This window comes from Sarcophilus harrisii, chromosome 5 (genome assembly GCF_902635505.1).
Source record: "Sarcophilus harrisii chromosome 5, mSarHar1.11, whole genome shotgun sequence".
Classification (NCBI taxonomy): Eukaryota; Metazoa; Chordata; class Mammalia; order Dasyuromorphia; family Dasyuridae; genus Sarcophilus; species Sarcophilus harrisii.
This window is the reverse complement of record NC_045430.1, coordinates 157,197,820-157,219,141: the sequence shown is the minus strand read 5'-3', so window position 1 is coordinate 157,219,141 and position 21,322 is coordinate 157,197,820. Positions and strand designations below refer to the sequence as shown.

The 21,322-nt window shown below is 33.2% G+C and overlaps 1 protein-coding gene across 7 annotated transcripts in view; it reads left to right on the top strand.

Moving 5' to 3' along the window:
- The window catches only part of DOCK4 (dedicator of cytokinesis 4), a 500,144-nt gene that overhangs the window by 287,971 nt on the left and 190,851 nt on the right, over nt 1-21,322 (top strand). For all 7 annotated transcript variants that reach the window (XM_031938825.1, XM_031938828.1, XM_031938827.1 and 4 more), the window contains exon 13: nt 16,419-16,544. In XM_031938825.1, the coding sequence (XP_031794685.1) occupies nt 16,419-16,544 (126 nt within the window). The remainder of the gene's footprint in view (nt 1-16,418; nt 16,545-21,322) is intronic.

The window sequence follows — 21,322 nt, the reverse complement described above, 5'->3', positions numbered from 1 at the left end:
TGTTGGAAAGCACATTAGTTTTGGAGTCAACAGTCCTGCATTCAACTCCTATTTTTGACACTTTGTAATAAGAACTTTGGCCAAGTCATTTAATTCCCCTGGGACTCAGTTTCCTAATTTCTAAATAAGGGAGTGGGTGGCTGTTGATTGGGAATATTAAAAATAAAATGAAACCTGTTCTTTAAAGAGTGTTCCTGTAGCATCCAGATACTCCCATTGTCCTGATTAGTAATGATAACTCACATGTATACATCATTTCATAATGGACTCTCTTCATTCTACACCTGTGAATTCAATAGTATGTTTATTCCCATTTTATAGATGAGTAAACCAAGGCTTAAATATGAAATGATAGGTCCATGGTCAGAAATATAGTAGATATTGCACTTCAGTCTTTAATCCAGGATTCAACCTGTTTTCTTTTGATACCATGTAGACAAAGAGATGAACTATGCAAATTAGCATTGTTCAGAAACTACATATTTGCATACTTTTCATAAGAAGAATGTAACCTTTTCATAAGACCATATCATATGAGTTAGGAAAATATATGTTAATATTTTGCCCTTATTAATTGGATTTTTGCTAAGAGGAGAAACTTCACAGTTGAATGCATTCATGATTAAAATGAAAATTAAGAAAGGCCCAGAATAAGACTCAAAATTATAAGGCACTGCTTTAATAATTGCATTTCTTAATCTCTTTCTATAAATAATAATTTATTCATTTTAATCGAACTCTTTAGCAATGGTGGTTCTGTTCTCCAAACAACACGATATGCAATAATTAAGATCTCTAGTCCAAGCAAATTTGACTTTTCAGCATTCTCTTTCTGCTTAAGGTGAAATGAAGGGTATTGACACCATGTGTTTTGCTGATCTGTGGGGAGGAAACAGATTATTGAGCATACCACTTTCTCTCTAGGTGTTATTCATGGATTGGCCAATAAGAATGGCTTGGGTCATTGCAGAAAAGAAGGAAAATTGGTTTTAGGACAGTCATGACCTAGAAATTCCAATGACTTGTTGAATTTCTCATGTCATACAGAATAATATGTAATTATAAAATAATGTTACTGTTTTGTAAACTAGTATACTAGACTTTCTATATTCATTGAGTGTGAGTCCATTAGAATAGTTGCTTTAGAAGACTATTCAGTTTATTCCAATGATACCCTCATTTATCAGAACTTTTGGGGAACTCCTAGATTTCAGCAGAATTCAAAAAACATGTTCTACCATGGCAGCCAAACTGGAATAATTATATAGCTTCTTATACATGTTTTCATATGTTTCCTTAAACCAGAAGTTCTTGACCTGGAGGTTTATGGACATCCAACTTTGAGGGCATCTGTGAATTTGGATAGGGAAAAATATATTCACTGATCCTTAACTTAAATGTAACATTTCTCTCAGTTATTTGAATCCTTATTCTGAATAGGTTTTACCAGACTGCCAAAGGAATCTTTAGTACAAAAAAGGTTAAGAATCCCTGATTTAAACTAATGAATTTGTTTTTAACACTTATACAATAAATGTTCCATCGTCAGGGAGCTAAACTTATATATCTTTTTATAAATTATTAATGTATAAGGATGTGGAGGTCTTTATATGCTACCAGTAATATTCTAAGAACAGTAGAAGTATTTTAAGTTCAGCTTTCAAATTTCACCAAAACAACTTAAAAGCTAGAAAATAATTGTTCAAGGAATTAATAACTTTATCTTTGGGAAGTTTTGCTGACACCCGATGGAAGTTAGTGATGTTGCAATATGAAAAGCTTAACTCCTCCATGCTGTGTTTTGTCTGATTTTCCATGTCAGATAATTATCAAGAAATACTATTTCTAAAGTGACTTGAAATCTGCTTTTTGCTATTCATCACAAAATTTTTCTTTGTATTTAATTTTTAAGAATGTTATTTTATCTTTTTTTGGAAACCTTTCAATTACATCTTTTTCATACTATCACACTGCCCTGATAGTTCACTTCCTTTTTTGGCAGCCAACACCTTTTCTGATATTTTTAGATTGTCTTCAGCTCTTCCTTCCTTACCTTTTTTTAAAAATAGCTATTCTAAAAATATGTTGTTTAGCAGTAGTTTTTCCTTAAAACATCAGTTCTTTTGTTTTTCTGATTTCATTCATCTTCTGAATTCATTTCAAACTTGTCATGATTAGTTGTAAAATGTATATGAATTCAGAATAATGTCACAGGACTGTTGTCTTTGAGTCTCATGCTGTGAAACCTTGATTCCTGAGAATACTTGGAAAAGAGATTGAGTAGCGGAAATTGTCCTGGTGGTCATTCATTTCCTGTATTAAAAATAGCAGGTAAGTTTTGTGCAAATTGGAAAGCAAATGAAATCTGAAGGAAAATCAAGTTGTTCATGAAGAAGCCATATCTAACAATTCCCTATCATAACACTAGAAATAGATTTTAAAATTTGTTTGCCTCATTTAATGTGCTATCACCACATATTATTGCAATTTCTTACAAACTCAGGCATGTATATGCATGCTTCCTTTATGTGATTAGGTAGAAATCACTTGATCACAGCATATATGCATGATTACATAATAACTATTAAATAATGTTTGTCAAATGTAAGTATTTGTTGTCAAATATAAATATAATTATATGGACACATCCCTTCCTCATAGTCATTTCTAAGAAATACTGTACCAAATGAAGTAATATTTATAAAAATTGCTCAGCACATAGTAGCTGCTATATAGAAGGCAGTTAGGTGGCTTAGTAGAGAAATCATTGGACCTGGAGTCAGAAAGCCTCAGACACTTACTGGCTGTATCATCCTGGGAAAATCACTTAACTCTATATGCCTTAATCCACTGGAAAAGAAATGACAGCCCACTCTAGTATCCTTGTCAAAAAAATTCCATGGACAGTAAAAACCACAGAGTCATGAAGAGTCAGACAAGACAGAATGACTGAACCACAGCAATGGGTGCTATAGAAGTTCTAATTTCTTCCCACTTACATTATCACATTAAGCCCTTGAAGTAGAGATGGTAGGTATCATCATCATTTCACAGATAATAAAACCAAGATTACAAATTAAAAGATTTGCTTAAAGTCCCACACTTATCAGTAAGCAAACATTTATAAAGTGCTCATTATGTGACAGGCATGGTACTCTTAGGTGCTGGTCAGGTGATGTAAAAGCAAAAATAAAATAGTTCTAGCTCTCAAGGAGCTTGTGTTATCTTTGAAAAATAACATATACACCTGTCAGTACAATGGTACATTGGTACTCATCATTATTTGGTATCAGAAGGCATGAAAACCATCAGGAGTACATCTTCAATCTGCAGCCTAATTATTTTTCCCCCACCTAATCCCCAAAAGGAGTGACTGTGATTTCCAACTGTGAAGAAACCTTCCATGGGTTCCTCTCTTGACCCAACTCACATTTTGAGAGGAACCAATATCTTTTTATTCTCCCTGTACTCCATGCTGTCCAAGCTTCTTTGGGGGGAGAGAAGGGCCTGGATGTGGAAAGCTATGGTTTGGTGCTTTGCACTGCCCAGGCTCTGGCTGCCTCCAGGGGCTCAAGGATGCCCAAAGTCCTGGATTCTCCCCAACTGCTGCCACCTCCTCCTGGGCTCCACTGATGCTTGTACCACCACAGCTACCCCTGCTCCTATTGCTTCTCCTCCTGCTGAGCCTGCCAAATGCTGCCTGCCCCTTCTGGTACTATTTTTGGGGAGCTGGGAGACTGTTCTTCAGCCACCTTTCAATAACTGCCCTCTTCCCCCCACCCCTCCCCTCAGTCCAACCTAACAGTCCTATGCATATGTGGGGAGGAGCTGTCCATGGCCAAGGGCAATAACAGCAGCTGTCCCGAACAGGTTGCCTGGCCAACCTCACATCCCTACTGCTCAGCCAAGACATCTACCAAGTGTAGCAACCAAGCTGAGCAAGAGTTAAGTGCTGAAGCATTCTTTATTTGTTGAAATGCTTTGAGTATTGAATTCATTGAGTTTTGAAGCAGACAAGTACCAAGGTACTCCTTGCAAAGGCAAAAGATAGAGAAAGCAAAAGATAACTTCTGATTCGGGGCTGGAAACTAGCAGGTGAAATAGATGAGGAAAGGCATCTTCTAGGAAATGAGCTGAGTTTTGTAGAATTCTAGGGATTCTAAGAGGTGGAAGTATAGAGACTGTATTTTAGATATGAGGGACAGAACTGAGCAAGGGAATGACAATGAGAAATATTATGGGTAAGGAACAAAAGGTAGGAATGTTATGAATAAGGAACAAAAAGTAGACAAAGAAATGCCCAATAAGACTTAAATTACACCTTCAGTGTTCTTTCCATTGAGATATGCTGCCTGATATTTTGCTTTTGTACTACTAGTCAGGAAGTATTGATTAAACTCTTCTTTGTATCTCTAATTTATTTAATGTTGCAGTACCTGAGTACAAGTCTTTCCCAATTCCTTACCTAACGTTTATTTCTATTTATTCTTTTTTGTTATTTTTTTTCTCACCAGATAAAATATAAGATCCTTGAATGTATAGATTATTATTGATGTTGATTATAATTATTATTTATGTGGTACCTCAAGGTTTATAAAATGTACCACATATTATTTCATATGATCCTATATGAATTAAGATATTTTGGTTATCCCAGTTTTTACAAATGGGGAAACTGAGGAAATTAACTAGCTTGTCCAGGATCACTCTTTTAGTAATTCTCCAAGGTAGTATTTAAACTCATGTCTTCCTGACTCCAAGTATCTCTATTATTTAGAAAATACCTGACATGTAGTGAGCTGTTAATAAATGCTTGTTTCATTGATAGGCCTAGAATTAAGAAAACAGCAGCAAGAAGACTAAAGAAGAGACTCAGAAAATTTTATGGGGGAATTGAAAAATCTTAGTGTTTTATTAGATTTGGGGTATAAAGAAGGAAATTTATTAAAAAAATCAGTAAGTAGGGCTTACCAATTGTGGGTTGTGGGCCTCTTAGGCTTGAAGAGTTAATACAAAGGGAACCATAAATCCATATGGGATGAATAAATAATATCTCTCACACACACAGTTGCAGAACACTACTTTCAACTATACTACGTAAACACTACTTTGATAAAATAGATGAAGATGAAAAAGTTACTAGGGATGTTTTTAAAAGAATATGTGTTTTATTCATCAATGAATGGTAGTATCCATGGTGTGACCTCATTTTTGTAAGTCTCGATTTGATGACTTCTAGTTCTAATTCTATTTTTCTAAGATCCAAAAATTAGCCATTGTTATCTTTGTGGTGGAGAGTGGTAATAGGAGAGATGCTTGACAACAAAATTAGTAAAAAGTGTTTATTTTTTTAAAGTGATCATTGGTCTTATAGGACCACTGACTTAATGCTAAAAGACACCTTATAGGTTCAAATCTCCTATTTTAAAGAAACTAAATTGCAGAATTTTTTCTTTTACATTAGTTTGAGACCTAGACTTGGCAGAATTGGTTTTAGAAATGTTGAATTTAAGATGATTTGTTTGAGAAATTGGTTCTCTCCACTTTATAATTGTTATCAGTAAATACATGTCAATCATTTTTGGAGTACATTCAGGATTCTTTTTTATTCACAGAATGTAACTGCATTTTAAAATATCAAATATATACCTATTAGGCATAAACTCTCCAGTTATAAAGAAAAAAAAACAAAAATTACTCATTAGATGCGTCCAGTTTCTCCATTTATTCTGGTACCTATATATGCATATGTGTACAGGTGCTTATGTATTTATACACATGTATGTACATAGGTTTCTTTCTCTACTTTGTTAGAGTTACAAATAAAGAAAAAAGATCTCAAACATTTTGTGGCTCCATTAACATTTAGAAAACTACCAGGATACATGAGAATCTCCTATAATTCTTTAGTGAAATGTCAAAGAGAAGACCCCTTCATCACAAGTACTAGAGGACACTCATTTTAGAGTATAAAAAACCCCTGCTGAGTTCAAATTCTGACCCTGCCAATTACTACCTATGTGACTTTGTTTTCCAATTTTCTTATCTAGAAGTTTGGTCAGTAAAATTGTGATTGTCAAGGTCTTTTTCAGTTTTGAATTTTGATACATGGGAGGAAATCATGTGCTAAAATATTTTTAAGACTATTTACAAAAATTCCCCAAGTCTCCTGATTTTCTTATTCACTCTAAAAGTTTTATAAAGTTTTCAGATATTTCTGATATGTTGAGAAACTTGCTTACTCTCATGTCTCATATAGCATCTAGGAACAACAGCATTAGCCAAGTGTTTAAATAAAACAGATATGGTATTATATAGTCCTACTGCTCTAAGTATTGATATTTTGTGATAGCATTTTATACATATTCCCTCACCACACAGACATACATACACACCATTCATACTGTATAAACTTTCCTTACATATAACATTTACCATTTCTATAGTGTACCTATTATGATGTAATATTAACTTCTTAGTAGCTAATTTTTAAGCTTTCAGTTAGCTTTTCCCCCCATACTATACCTATATACACACACACACACACACACACATATATATATATATTCCCCCTTTTTAGTAAGAGATGCATTTTTTAGTTATTTTAGTTTAGTAATAGGGCATTTTTATATAGATTGCGGAAAAGGGTTGTTTAGTTCCTTTTTTATTAAACCAACAAAAATCGAGTGCCTCATAAATGTGACCTATTTCAGGAAATACCTTGTAATTTGAATTGCTACCAGCAGGATATAGTTGTACACTGGTGATAATACAAAAATCACATACCTAAAAAAAGCATATTATTTTGTGGTAACATTGTAGGGTCTTACATGATAACTTTTCTGGAAATTGAGTTAATGATATAGCAACTTCTGTTTGAGATAGTGATCAACAAACCTCAAAGATCAAAAACAAAGTTGAGTCTTATATGCCCATACCATCTCATACTCTCTTTGTTCTATTCTTAAAATACCAAAAGAAATTATATGACTGGTTTATTTTTCTTTTTTTTTTTATTTTATATTTCTTGGCCAGAATTAAAACATTTTCTTTCTTTATTGAACATATTCTATATTTCTCATGTACACTTATGAATGGTATATTTTCTTTTTTTGTTAGCTATTTTTTTATCATTATAGCTTTTTATTTATGAGATATATGCATAGGTAATTTTTCAGCATTGACAGTTGCAAATCCTTTTGTTTCAACTTTTTCCCTCCTTCCCTCCACCCCTTCCCCTAGATGGCAGGTTGTGAATGGTATATTTTCTAGATCTCCCTGTTGATCTCTATTCCTCTCTCTCTTCTCTCCTCTCTCTTCCATTCCCTGTTCCCTCTTTTCTTCTCCTTCCCTCTCTCCTTCTCTCTTTCCCTCCCCTCTTCATCCTTCTCCTTCCCTTATTGACTCTCTTCTCACTCTGTCTCTCTCTCCTCTCTATCCCAACCCTTGCCTCCCTGGCCTCCCTCTGGTTCTCAGTAGGTTCTCAGTTTTTCCACCATTCTGAAATAAATTCTAGTACCCTCTTGAATGAATTGGGCAAGTTTGGTTGCCCTCTAATTTAGGTTTCTATATTTGACTGTAATTGGTACTTAGAAGAATAGTATGATGTTTCTTTTTTTTTTTTAAATATGTTCTTCAGATTATCACAAGACTTTATAAAATGCTAAAAGTAGAGAGTAAAGATGATTTTTTTATGTCTTAGTTATATTTTATGAAAAAAATCTATTATTGGGAAAAATAAGAAAAACAAGTATGTAATTCAAAACTATTTTTCCTTTGTTTATGACAACTATTGGTTGTAATCACTAAGTTCAATTAGTGTATAATGTATTGGATAATTAGCCTTAGAATCTATCAGAGGTCCTCAAACTATGGCCTGCAGGCCAGATGCGGCAGCTGAGGACGATTATCCCCCTCACCCAGGGCTATGAAGTTTCTTTAAAGGCCCACAAAACAGTGTTTTTGTCTTTACTATAGTCAGCCTCCAACAGTCTGAGGGACAGTGAACTGCCCTCCTATTTAAAAAGTCTGAGGACCCCTGAGATAATGTGGTTTCATACTCTACCATAACCTAAATTGTTTCAATGAGCCTGGACAGGTTAGCTTACCATTTTAGTGTTTAATCCTGAAACTCCTAAAATCTGTAATCTATAGTATAGTTGTTGAAAGGATTTCCTTCTCAAGTCTTCTGTGCAATAATGAGATCAAAGAGGACAAAAATCCTTCATGTGATAATATTTAGTATGGATAGGACCTTAATCAATCAACATTTATTAATCATCTAACAATAAAGGCACTTAAGAGACTTTGGATAAGGCTTCCTGTTTAAAAAAAAAAAAGAGAGATCTTAATTAGGACTTATAAGTAACACATTAAGCTATTTTACATATGTTTTCTCTTTATTTTCATGAAGATTCTCTTCTGATTTGAATTACATCAGTGGAGTAAACATTTTGACTGTTTTATGCTTTTTAGTTTGCGACTTGGGATTGTGTACTTTAATTTTGGGTGTTTATAAACTCAGGGGCAGCTATTTAAAACTTGGCTTCAATAAGTGTGATGCTAAAAAAAAAAAGTCTACATCAGAATAAATACATAGTCAGAGAGTTTTCTTTGTACTTAATGAATGAAAGCTGTAATTTTAAAGGTTTATAGGGAATTATGTCTAGGAGCCATTACTATTATATTTTCCTTCTGGGAGCCTTTATTGTGCTGCTGGCAAAGGAACTTTTATCAAATAAATCTTATGTGCTTACTGTACTTCTCTTTTTAGCCTCTATTCATTTACTTATCTTTCTTAGTAAAAAGAGTTTTTTTTTTTTTTTTAAGGAGGTTTTGAATAGGTCCCATGACCTAGATTATAAGTGGAATGTGAATGTGTGAGCCTGTTTAATTTATAAGCACTTAAATTTTTTTAATTTTATTTTTTCAAGGCTATTGGATTAAATGACTTACCCACATTCACATAGCTAGTCAATGTTAAATGTTTGATTTGAACTAAGGTCCTTGGGTCTCCAGGACTGGTGCTCTATTTAGCAACCTCCGATAAACTTTTTTTTTTTTTTTGTAATTACGGTGATCTAAGAAAATTAAACCTCTCTAAAAAAATTTTTTCCCTTGGGGAAGGGAAGGAAGAATTGGGTAGAGAGAGAATAAACATACCAGGTGCTTTTCAAATATTATCTGATTCAGTCCTCACAATGATCCTGCAAGGTAAGTACTGTTACTCTCTCTATTTCACAGTTAAGGCAACTAAGGCAGACAAATTAAATGACTGGCTCAGAGTCACATAGCTAATGAGTGTGTGAGGCCAGATTTAAACTCTGCTTGACTTTGGGCCCAGCCATCTATCTAGCTGCCTCCATACCACCATATTTCCTTTATTTCATTGGTACAGAAAATGACCATTATATAAAAAAGACATAACTTCCAAGAATAAGACTGGTATGAATCACAAGAAGATAATTCCATGTTATCATATTATATAAGTCCTTTTCCTGAAAGTTTTAGAGCAGTTTTAGGCAGCATTATTGGCTAGTTATATTAAGACTTTTGGGATACCCCATATTAGGGATCTAGCTTTCAGAAGGTGATAGCCTTAGTATATTCTGTCAGAGTCACACCATACTGTGTTTAGTTTGGGGAAGCATGATTTAGGAATCAGTTGATGAGTTGGAGAGAAATTTAAAAGAAAGCATCAAAGATGGTGAAAAGCCTTTGTTTCCATGGTTTAGGAGGACTGGTTGAAGGAAATAAGAATATTTAGCTAGGAGGTAAGAAACTCTGGGGAATAGGAGAACTTGTATAATCTGTACCCAAAGTCAAATTCTCTTATAGGAAGGTAAATCTCATTGTTCACTATGAGGTGATCTGGTGTATAGATTTCTATCTCCATGCAGTCAAAACAATCCAAGGTCAAATTCTTTTCCAGACATTTATTATTCACTATGGAAAATGTAATTGAGCATGGCCCCCAGAGCTCACTGTGCCCACTGCTTTCACCAGCTCCACCACATATTCATGCATATTTGTCAATTGAATGTTATTTTATCCTCATTTATTAAAAGTGACTCTTTTAAAAAAAAGTCTTCTTTTCATATTAATCTCTAAAGTCCCATATCATTATTTCCAAAGATCATGCAATAAGTATTTTTGCATATGAAATTTTAATGAGTTTGATTTAATACACTGATGCTTTTGAGACCCTGGAAATCATATATGAGGCATGTAGAGAATCTTTGGACCCTTTTGGACCTTTAGTTAAACTATAGGTATTTCATTTTGTGTATTTTCATGGCTCCTGCAAAATATGGCCCTGCAGAAAATTCTCTTGAAGGCTTACAGAAACAAAATTAAGGTTATGATTATATTTAAATTAATTTGCAGTCACTGAGCGAGTTTGGTTAGTTCATATTAATGTGTTCAATGTTGAATTTTTAATAAAACATGAAATAAAGAAAAAGAAAGAAATGGTCATGTACAAAGCTTCATAAATAGTAAGCTTAATAATAGCACATAATAGTAGGCACTAGATTTCATTTATGTACTGGTGCAAATGCTCTACTTTTTGTTACTGAGTTTATTACAGTTGCTGATGTATTCAGAAATTAATTTTGCTGCTAACTCTAAACAATGCTGAATTAGCTACTTTGTTTACTCTAAGAATAGGACTCCATAAAACGCCTCTAAAAGAATAACCTTAGAAAGAAGAGCCTTGGTTGCTATACAAAACTACCAATTTATTAAACACCTGAGTATGCATTGGAAATATATTGTTCTTTATTAGAATGCAGAGGGAAGAAGGAAGGAAGAAAGATGAAAGGAAGGGAATCTATCTCTATATTTGATTCCAAAGCATGATCCTATGACTTATAAACATAAGCTGTGGAGTTTTATGTACCAGTTACATACTGAGGATGGCTCACCAAGTTATTTCTTTACCCTTCATTTTACATCTATCTAAATATTTCTTTTGGAACTTCAGGACATAGTTAATGTATACATCTCTGTAGATGTGGTTAAAAGGTTCCAGCTCCTATTTCAATACTCAAAGTAACAGTGCATACCAAAAATAAGACAGCCTTTATTTTACACCAGGAAAAATACAAAACAATGTAAATAACTCTCAGTACCCCATAAGAAATTGATAAAATTCTCTTTCATTTCTTCTGAGTTGACCCTCTCCCTTAAAAGGAAGGATTCCCAAAATCTGCAGGAATTTTAGATTGTTCAGAAATTCTTCTCTTCTGTAGTTAAGAGGCTGAACTTATTGCTCAAGCTTTTCTGAGAGTCACATTGTTGAAAGGATTTGCCACTTTCCTCTCTTTGCCATTATTAAGTGCATTGGGCTCCCTGCCCCACCTCCATAACTAGGTCTGCTCTTAGCTCTGCTGCCATCTACTGTGCTTAATTTGTTAGGAGTTCTTCAAAAAAAGGAAAGTTTTTGCAGTATATTAAGAACAAAAGGGAAATTTGGAACCATAATTTGTCTCCCACTGCAGAAATTTAGCCACTTATATTCAACAATATGCAAATCTCGGTACAAGCTTTAAGAATTTAGGAGAAATCTTTAATCCTCTCAATGAGGTGCCAATCTACATATCTGTGCTCATTATTGGAAGATGTACCTCCTTCATCTAGTGTCTCAGAATACTACCCTGATCAACTCTATATAATATTCTTCTCCATTCAAATAGAGAACTAGAGCTACAGGCTAATACCATTGGTTGAGCTCATTCTCCCAGAAAAGGAAGGTAGATTAAAGAACTCAGAGAAATTTTCTAGGGAAAGTAAAGATTATCATATGACCCCCTCATTTGGAGCTTAAAAGAATACTTAGTATTATTAACATAAATAAGGAAATGAAAAGGATTATCTGCCTTGTATGGTGCAAAGGACAAATGGAATTTTAGATTTTGAGTTTGAGAAATCAACAGAATATCTAGTTCAACTGTCTACAAAATGTTGAAAATGTGGTACTGGAGATTTAGAGAGAGCAGAACTATCTATGGATATTGGTTTGGGAATTATCCATATAAGGGTGATAGTTTAAGCTGTGGGAATACATATGGTCATCAAGGGAGGGAAAAACTGGATTAAGGAATGAATAAGAAGATTGTCAACTTCATAAACCATTTCTATCTTGAAACAGCTATTATTCATGAAAGTGCTGAAATTGTAAAATTTGTAAGAGACTTAGGGGAACTTTTTCTTATTAACATCAAATATTTTGTTCTTAAAGTTTTAGTTGTGGTAACAATTATTTAGTACTAGTCAAAAATATTATTTAAATAGCATGGTTGTTGTTGTTTGAAAGGGATCTTGTGCATCTTGATTTTAAATAAACAGTTTAGTTGCCATGTCTTTGATTAAGTAAATTCATTTTGTTGTTATATATTGTATTGTAATTTCATTTTGTGAAAGTGAATCTGATGGCATAGGAAAGCCTCAGTAATATTGAAGGCAAACATTCAGGGTTCTCTAATTTTGCCTGATTAGGTTTCTCTGTCACCCAGCTCTTCTTCTGGAGTAATTGGACCACTTGGAAATGACACTTGTGAAGTGACCTCTCCTGAGGCTTTCATTTGAATTTACAGAACCTTTCATGCTAAATATTGCCATTCTTTCCTTTCTGGCACAATTATAAAATAAAATATCACCTTCCATATATGTCCCTATCTTATCTAGGTTCCCATTATTTTAAATCAGCCTTTTCTTTTAACATTCTTTTTGAAATTCCATATTAGTTATATGTCATAGCCTGTTCACAGCCTTCACAAGTCACTCCATTGCTCTCTGTGTTATATTTATTTTTCATTGTTTGGAGACTGATGTATTTAATGCCTCGCAGTCACACTGCTAGAATTGGTTTTCATAAATATGGGCTGTTGTTTTCTAGAGAAGTTTGAAATTGTTTTTAAAAAAAGAAAGAAAAGGAATAACAGATACCAACATGGGAAGAGAGGATTGACTGACCTCATGATGAGGTATTAAAAATGGACAAAGAGTTCCACAGCTCTGAAGTGAAACAGAGGAAAGTGAGAAGAACCACAAGAATAATTTAAACAACATGTGAAGAAAAACAACTCTGAAAGACTTAGGAACTCTGATCAAGATGGTGAGCAACCAATACTCCAGAAAAGAGATAGCATGTTACCTACCCTTTGACAGACAAATGATGGATTTAAGATATAGAAAAAAACACTTTTGAAGAAGACAAATATATGGATTTTCCCATTCTTAAATATATTTATTTGTCGTAAGGATATTTTTCTTTCTATATTTGAGGTATTAGCAATAGAAAGGGAAGATAGGTGACTGAATGAGTAGAGTGGGGTGCTTGGAGTCAGTAAGATCTCTTCATAATCTCAAAGCTAGCCTCAGACTCTAACTAGCTGTGTGACGCTGGGCAAGTAACTTAACCCTGTTTAACTTAGTTTACTCATTTGTAAAATGAGCTAGAGAAGGAAATGGCAAACCACTCCAGTATTTTTGCTAAGAAAACCCCAAAGTGGTCACGTGCAGTCAGATGTGACAGAAAAACAACAGCAAAATTAGCCACAGAATCATAGGAAAAGAAGAAAAGAAAAAGTATCATTGAAACATTTTTTAAGGCAAAAAAGTCAATAAGTTAACAAGCATTTATTAAATACCAACTATGTGCCAGACACTGTGATGGTGCTGGGAATACAAAGAAGATTTTTTTTTAAATTAGTAATTATCCTCAAAGAAGTCATAAATTATTGGAGATTAGAGAGAAGAGAACTGACAGAAGTTCAGAAGGAAACAGAGATAGGCAGAACATCTTTGAAAATAATAGAACTGAGAGCAGTTGATGAAAGTTGCCATATTACAAATTGGGGGTTAATGTCAAAGAAAATTTGCCAACAACTGGAAAGACTGCTTGTGTGGAACTGATCTGTAATTGATGGTCTCAAAAGATGAAGTTATATGATTGCCTTTTTTTTTTGTAAATAGTATTTTATCTTTTCCAATTACATGTAAAAAGAGTTTTCGACAACTATTTTTAACAAGATTTTTAGTTAAATTTTTTCTCCCTTTCTAGAATTTCCCTTCCCCCAGATGGCAAGCAGTGGGATATAGGTTATACACTGCATAACCACTTCTTAGGGAATGTTGTGGCAGGGGACAGAAGTATTGGTTCATGGATATAGGTTAGGGCTATCTACTTTTTAACATTCTGTTGATCTTTGGATAGCAACTTAACTTTGTGAAGCATTTGCAGCTTATAAAGCTCATATATGTTCTCAAGAAATCTCTGAACCGAATAACTGAAAATTATTATTTCCACTTTTCAGTTTAGGGAAAGAAAATTTTGGTTGTCTTTTGTCCATGATAATATAGGAAATGTCATAGGTGGGATCAGGCTATATTCTGGTTCTCATTACCTTAAGATCATTCCAGTGCTTTTTCCAGTGTTGCCACCTACATATAGATGCAATAAAATTATGTGTTGTTTTTTTTTTTTATTGGCATTACAGAACCATTTTTAAAAATTAAATTTGTTTAAAACTTAAATACAAAATAGAAAAAAAGAAAAATATTACCATGTGCACAGCAGAACATGAGAGGATTCAAAATATGAAACATTTTCATTTCAAGAAATTCCATATAATAAATACTACTCATGTTCAGAGCTGTCCATTTTTTTCTTTGCTTGTGAGTTTTCTTCTATGCTATATTATCTGCTATGTACTTTTTTACTTTATACTTTTTTCCTCATTCTTCCTCCTTTCCTCCCACAAGAACGGCACAATTTAACCTGGATATATTTATATATACATATACATGTGTACATACATAAATATCTATAATCATATAATATACATTCATATACATCTATGTAAGGTTGTACTATTCTTATTTGTTCTCTGTTTCTCTGAAGATAGATAACATCATCTTTCATAAGTTGAGTCTTGCTGTATTTTTTTTAAATCATCCTACTCATTTCCTACACCACAGCAATGTTACAACCTTAAACTATCTAGTAATTTTAAATAGTCTAAAACAGGATTGATTAATATGGTTAACAAAGAGTGTAGTTTCCCTATTTTTCTTTTTTAGTTAACTTTAATTTTGTCTGAGATCAATGATTGCTACCCCAGCATTTTTTCTAATAAATTCCATTCCTGATTATTATTATTATGTTTGTATATATATATCTCATTTCCTATTCCTGCTGACTCCTCTGCTTTACTTTTATTTTCTACTTTTCCCTGTTATTTAACCTATTCCACCCTTGAAAGTCCTTCTGTTTTCCTCTCCCTCCATCTTCACATTCCCTCTTCATCCCATTCTCATTAATATCTTATCCCATTTCTGTTTAATCTGCATACCTTCTATACTTCATCTTTGTTTTTTCCTCCTCCTTTTATTCTTTACTAAATGCTTCAAGTTATATATGTAACATTCCCTCTTTAACTCATTCCCTACATAAATAGGATTCCAGAACTACGAGTCCTCCTCTCCCATCCAATTCCTCTCTCAATTCTTGCTCTCACGTCTCATTAATATAACCTAATTAGTCTTTTTACCTTTTCCTGCATAATTTTGCTTTTTAGAATTACACATACTCAGCTCTACTTCAATCTTTCTTTCTAACTACTCAATTGTTAACGACAATCTTATACATATGGTTTACATTTCCAAGTGTAAAACATAAGCAGTTTGTCCTTATTGAATGCTTGAAATGAGCTTTTGACATTTACCTTATATTTCTTTTGTATCTTATATGTCAAATTTTCCATTTTGTTCAAGTATTTTTGCAACAAAATCCTGAAAGTCTGACAATTCATTGAATGTTCACTTTTTTTGTTGTTATTCAGGATTATGCTTACTTTTGATGAATATGATATTTTTGGTCACAATTTTAGTTCTTTTGCTCTTTGATATAGCAAAGACCATTTTTTCCTGTGATCTTTTAATGTAGCCAATGCTAGGCGTTGTGTGATTCTAGTTGTGTTCTATCATATTTGAATTTTTTTTCCTCTGTTGCCTTGATATATTCTCCTTGATCTGAGGATTTTAGAAATTGACTATGTATAGAACCCTTGTTCTTCATAAAATAAATCTTCATAAAAATTCCTTTAAATTACTTCTTTTGAATATGTCAGCTACTAAATCTCTGCGAATTAGTTTCAAAGGGAGTTAGTTTTATACAATAGTTGACTCACTGCCCACTACCTGTTCTGTTTTCCAGCATTCTTTCATTATCTTGATTTCTTGCTTATAAACAAATACATTTTTGGATTCCTTGCAATTGGAAGTTATAACTTTTCAAAGAAACTTTTTAATTTTTATTTTGAAAGAAGAAACTTGAATTTAATCTTTTCTAACATTACAGTTCCATGTTATGCTGCTGCTACAATTTTGATTTTATTCTTTTTGTTTTATTCTAGGATTAGCTGTTTCTCTTCAACTCCTGCATGGAGATATTGAACAAATCAGAAGAGAGTACTCGTCAGTGTTTACTCATGGGGTGTCTATTACCAGGAAGCTGGGGTTTTCCAATATTATTATGCCTGGTAGGTAAAGGGAAGAAGCAAAAGTGATGGCCTGGTTTTTGTTTGTTTGATTTTTTTAAACATATGAAAAATGTCCTTAGTTTGAGGATTGGGAATTTGATGTGGATTCTAGGATTTTTTTAAAAATCTGTTCAGTCACAGTACCTCAAGCATTTTGCACATATTTGTTGAATAGAATTAGAAATATAAATATTGCATTCTAAAACAACAGAATGAATTTTAGCGTTAAAGACAAAAAGTAAAACTACCTAAATCTTTGGTATGGAATCTTTTGGTCTAAAACAAAGAAAAATAATTTCAGTATCTTGGCTTAGTTTCTTCTGTAAAAAAGACAAATAGAAATGCAGTCTAGCCTTGGGTACAATTTATCTCCTGGTATTTCACTAAAATGAAAATTTGAGAAGAGCAATTTATTCCTATGAAGCTTCCTCAGTTCTTTTGTGTATATGTGTATAGGGGATGTTACCCCATATACATCTGCAGCATATGAGAGCATGAATATGTGCCTACATGTTATTTTTATTAAGAAAGTAAATGCTCAAAAAAAAAAAAGGCTGGATTTAGGTCTATAGGATAGTGCAGGCTGAAGACACAAAATAATTAAATAAGTGCAATTTTCTGGGAGAACCAGCAATCTAATCTTTTTCAATGAAAAAGATAAGACAGTCTGACAGCTTTTGAATATCAAAGGAATTTTCAGGACTTGGCTAGAAAATTGACACCTCTAAAGAGTTTCTTGGTACCTTTATAAAGCCTTCTGAATTCCATAAGAAAATAAACCTTTAAAATTTTTTCAGTCCTTGAGATCTGAAAATAAAAGCTAAAAACCTGTTTCTTGGTTTTAGGACTTAGAGTCTTGGACAGCTAATTAAAGTTTCAAAATATAGTATTGGCACTTGAATACTACTTTCCTTGGATATTGGCTGCTCCAGGGAATGAATAGCTGGAAGGCCGATGAGGGTAGGAAGACAGTTTACTTCAAACTGACATCCTAACCTTAGACCTAAAGAGCATCTCCATATTTCCCCTTTTCTTTAAATCATTGTCTCTCTTTCTATCTGCCTCTGTTGTTCATTCCTTCCCCTCCTTTTTCCTCCTTTTTCGTTTCTTTCTTTTTTTATTATAGATCTTTATTAACAGAACATATGCATGGGTAATTTTTCAACATTGTCCCTTGCAATCATTTCTGTTCCAACTTTTCCCTTCCTTCCCTCCACCCCCTCCCCTAGATGGCAGGCAGTTTCATACATGTTAAACATGTTAAAACATATCTTAAATACAATATATGTGTACATATTTGTACAGTTCTCTTGTTGCACAAGAAAAATCGGATTCAGAAAGATAAAAATAAGCTGGGAAGAAAAACAAAAATGCAAGTAGTCCACATTCATTTCCCAGTGTTCTTTCTCTGGGTGTTCTGTTCATCATTAATCAACTAGAACTGAATTAGATCTTCTCATTGCCAAAGATATCCACTTCCATCGGAATTTATCCTCATATAGTTTTGTTGTTGAAGTGTATAATGATCTCCTGGTTCTGCTCATTTCACTTAGCATCAGTTCATGTAAGTCTCTCCAAGCCTTTCTGTATTCATCCTGCTCGTCATTTCTTACAGAACAATAATATTCTATAACATTCATATACCACAATTTACCCAGCCATTCTCCAATTGATGGGCATCCCTTCAATTTCCAGTTTCTGGCCACTACAAAAAGGGCTGCCACAAACATTTTTGCACATGTGGGTCCCTTTCTTTAATATCTCTTTGGGATATAAGCCCAGTAGTAGCACTGCTGGGTCAAAGGGTATGAACAGTTTGATAACTTTTTGAGCATAGTTCTATATTGCTCTCCAGAATGGTTAGATCCATTCACAACTCCACCAACAATGCATCAGTGTCCCAGTTTTCCTGCATCCCCTCCAACATTCATCATTATCTTTTCCTGTCATCTTAGCTAATCTGACAGGTGTGTAGTAGTATCTCAGAGTTCTTTTAATTTTCATTTCTCTGATCAATAGTGATTTGGAACACTTCTTTTTTCTTTCAATCATTTTATTAATTGTTACTTCTCCCTTTCTCTACTTTTTCCTTTCCCTTTTTTCAAAAGGGGCTCTTATTTTTTTTTTTTGTTTGCAAGTATCATGGAACCCTTCTCAGAGCCATGTTTTTAAAAGAACAAAATGAAACATACAGGATTACAATTAATTAAAGTTTTCAAAATCTGTTTTTAATCATTGAACTCAGATTAAGTATCTCTGCTCTATCCTTTTGATTGATTTTAATAGAGTTTAAATATATATAACAACTAGCATTTTATATAGCATTTATATATATATATATATAATATATACATATATATATATATATATAACAACTAGCATTATATATATTAAAAAATAAAGCATTTTAAGATTTACTGAAGTGCTATGGACTTTACTGGAGGTAGTTGGGTGATGAGGTGTTTAGAAATAACATCTTAGTGATGACTTCTTATAGTCATTGTATATGATATATTTGCAGCTAGGTGGAGAAGTGGATAGAATGCAGAAATGGAGTCAGGAAAATGTGTTCAAATTTGGCTGGAGACACTTGCTAGCTGTGTGATCCTGGACAAGTCACTTAACTTCTACCTCAGTTTCCTCAACTGTTAAATGGGATAAATAATATTACCTCCATCCCTGAGATGCAGTGAGGATTAAATGAAATACTGTTTGTAAAATATATAACAGGAACTCAAAATATTAGGAGTTTAATTCTCATGGAGAAGCAGGTTAATAGATTATGAATTATATTTCATTTCTTGAGTAATCTTAAACGGATGAAATTATTTTATGCACATCCTAATTTATAACCACAACGATTAGAATAGTTTAGATTTTTCTGTTCAACATGAAGTATTTGTATTTGAAAAAATGGCTTTTTATTTGTATGTGGTGTGTGCTAGGAGTGTGTAGGGAAGGTGTACAGTACATATAGTTAAATTTAATCTGCATTGTTAATACTTTCTTAACATTTGATTACCAATAGAAAAATAATTTAATCTCCGATCCAATTTTAGAGATGTAAATTTTCACACTGAAAATTTAACAACATCATTAGAGCTGCTCCAATGTACTTCTAGTGAACTTCAGACATTTTAGGCACCTGTAAGCCCATGACCCTCCTGAAAAGTACAGATTTCGTTACATTGGTCTACCTATCAAAAACTAAGATTCAGAAAAGAGTTATAGGAATTGCAGATAATTTAGTAGGTGATTTTCATTTCTTGAAGATAAAGAATAAAAATGAAATGAAGGTTGAACTCTTAACTAATTGACAGTATTTTCAAAACAAGCATCTGAAAGCTACTATTGAAATTCTCTTTATGGAAATAGAATAGGTGTAACTGTGGGTGCCGTTGTATCTGAAATTTTTATAAGATGACGGAACAAGTAGAGATGACATAAAAGCTAACTAGTATTGTCTGTAATAATCTGTTTTGATCTGACAATTAGTAGTCTTTCAAGAAAGAAAGCTTAAAGACTGTAAAAATGTTTCCAGAGAGTTGTAACCTTTTTGGAAAATACAGTTTTGCTGAATTTATACAGTTCTACTATTATTGGAAATCATTGTTTACAGTACTGTTTACTTCTGGCTTCAGTGACTCTTGCAACTGTTCATTGTTTCCTCTAGTTGCTAAAAATAATTGGTATTTCCTTCATAAAAGCAACAAAAAATCTTCCCATCAAGAGACAAACTGATGTGTTTGGGTAATATGAAAAACATATTCTAGAATGGTATTTAACCAGCTGTTACTAAAATTCCACAGCTCAGTCTCTGGGCAGACTCATTTGAGAGTTGGAAAAAATATGGAGAGAGAATTTTTCAGCATGTCACTTCATCAGCTCTGTAATTGCCTGGGTTGTGCTATTCTGATGCAACTCTTGTCTGGCTTTAATGATGGAAATGAAATTTCTCTAGAGCTACTGTTACTTCATCCTTTTCCTCCCTCTCCCATAATAAGGATGGGGATTCACTACCAAAAACAACAGTTTAGGGAATGAAATAACTGCAATCCATAAGCGACAAGTGAGGAAATTTTTTTTTAAAAGACCATTCCTTTGTTTTCTTTTCTCTTTTTTACCTTCAGCTCCTTATTCTCCCAGAATAAGACAGTTGTGGGGTGTGTGTGTGTGTGTGTGTGTGTGTATTTTAACAGTTGGAATAAATTAGAAAACTGACTAGAGTTTTTCAGATTAGAAAAATCCAAGAGTAAAAGTGTTTTCTTTATTATAAATCCTATTTTCAACTTAACTTAGTTAGCTCTCTTCAGTGGCCATAAAAGAATTGGAGCTGACATCTTAAATAATGAGTTCTACTTGTATCAAAAACCTGATACAGAATATATAAGCCCTAAGTTTTTGTTGGTTTTTTTCCAATATACTAGTTTTTTGACTTGTTATTTTCCTTTATTTTCAATTGTACGATTAGCATTCTGATAGGCATAGTGGTTCTCCAATTGGTCATTTTAAGAACAGAAGTGAGGTTTTTCTGTAAAATTGGAATTCTCCTTGCTCCAGAGTTGGACAAGAAACAGACACTGAATTTTTTTTCAGATGATTGCAAAATATCATATAATCATGATGCAACCTTTTTTTTTTAAATAGAAAAGTCAATTGAAAATAAATTGTCCTTTCCATAATCTTATTTAAATCAATCAGCACACTAGATGGCAAGAAGAGCCAGCCTCATTTTCTTGAATTTTCTGCATAGCAACTGCATTTCTATGTCTTGATGG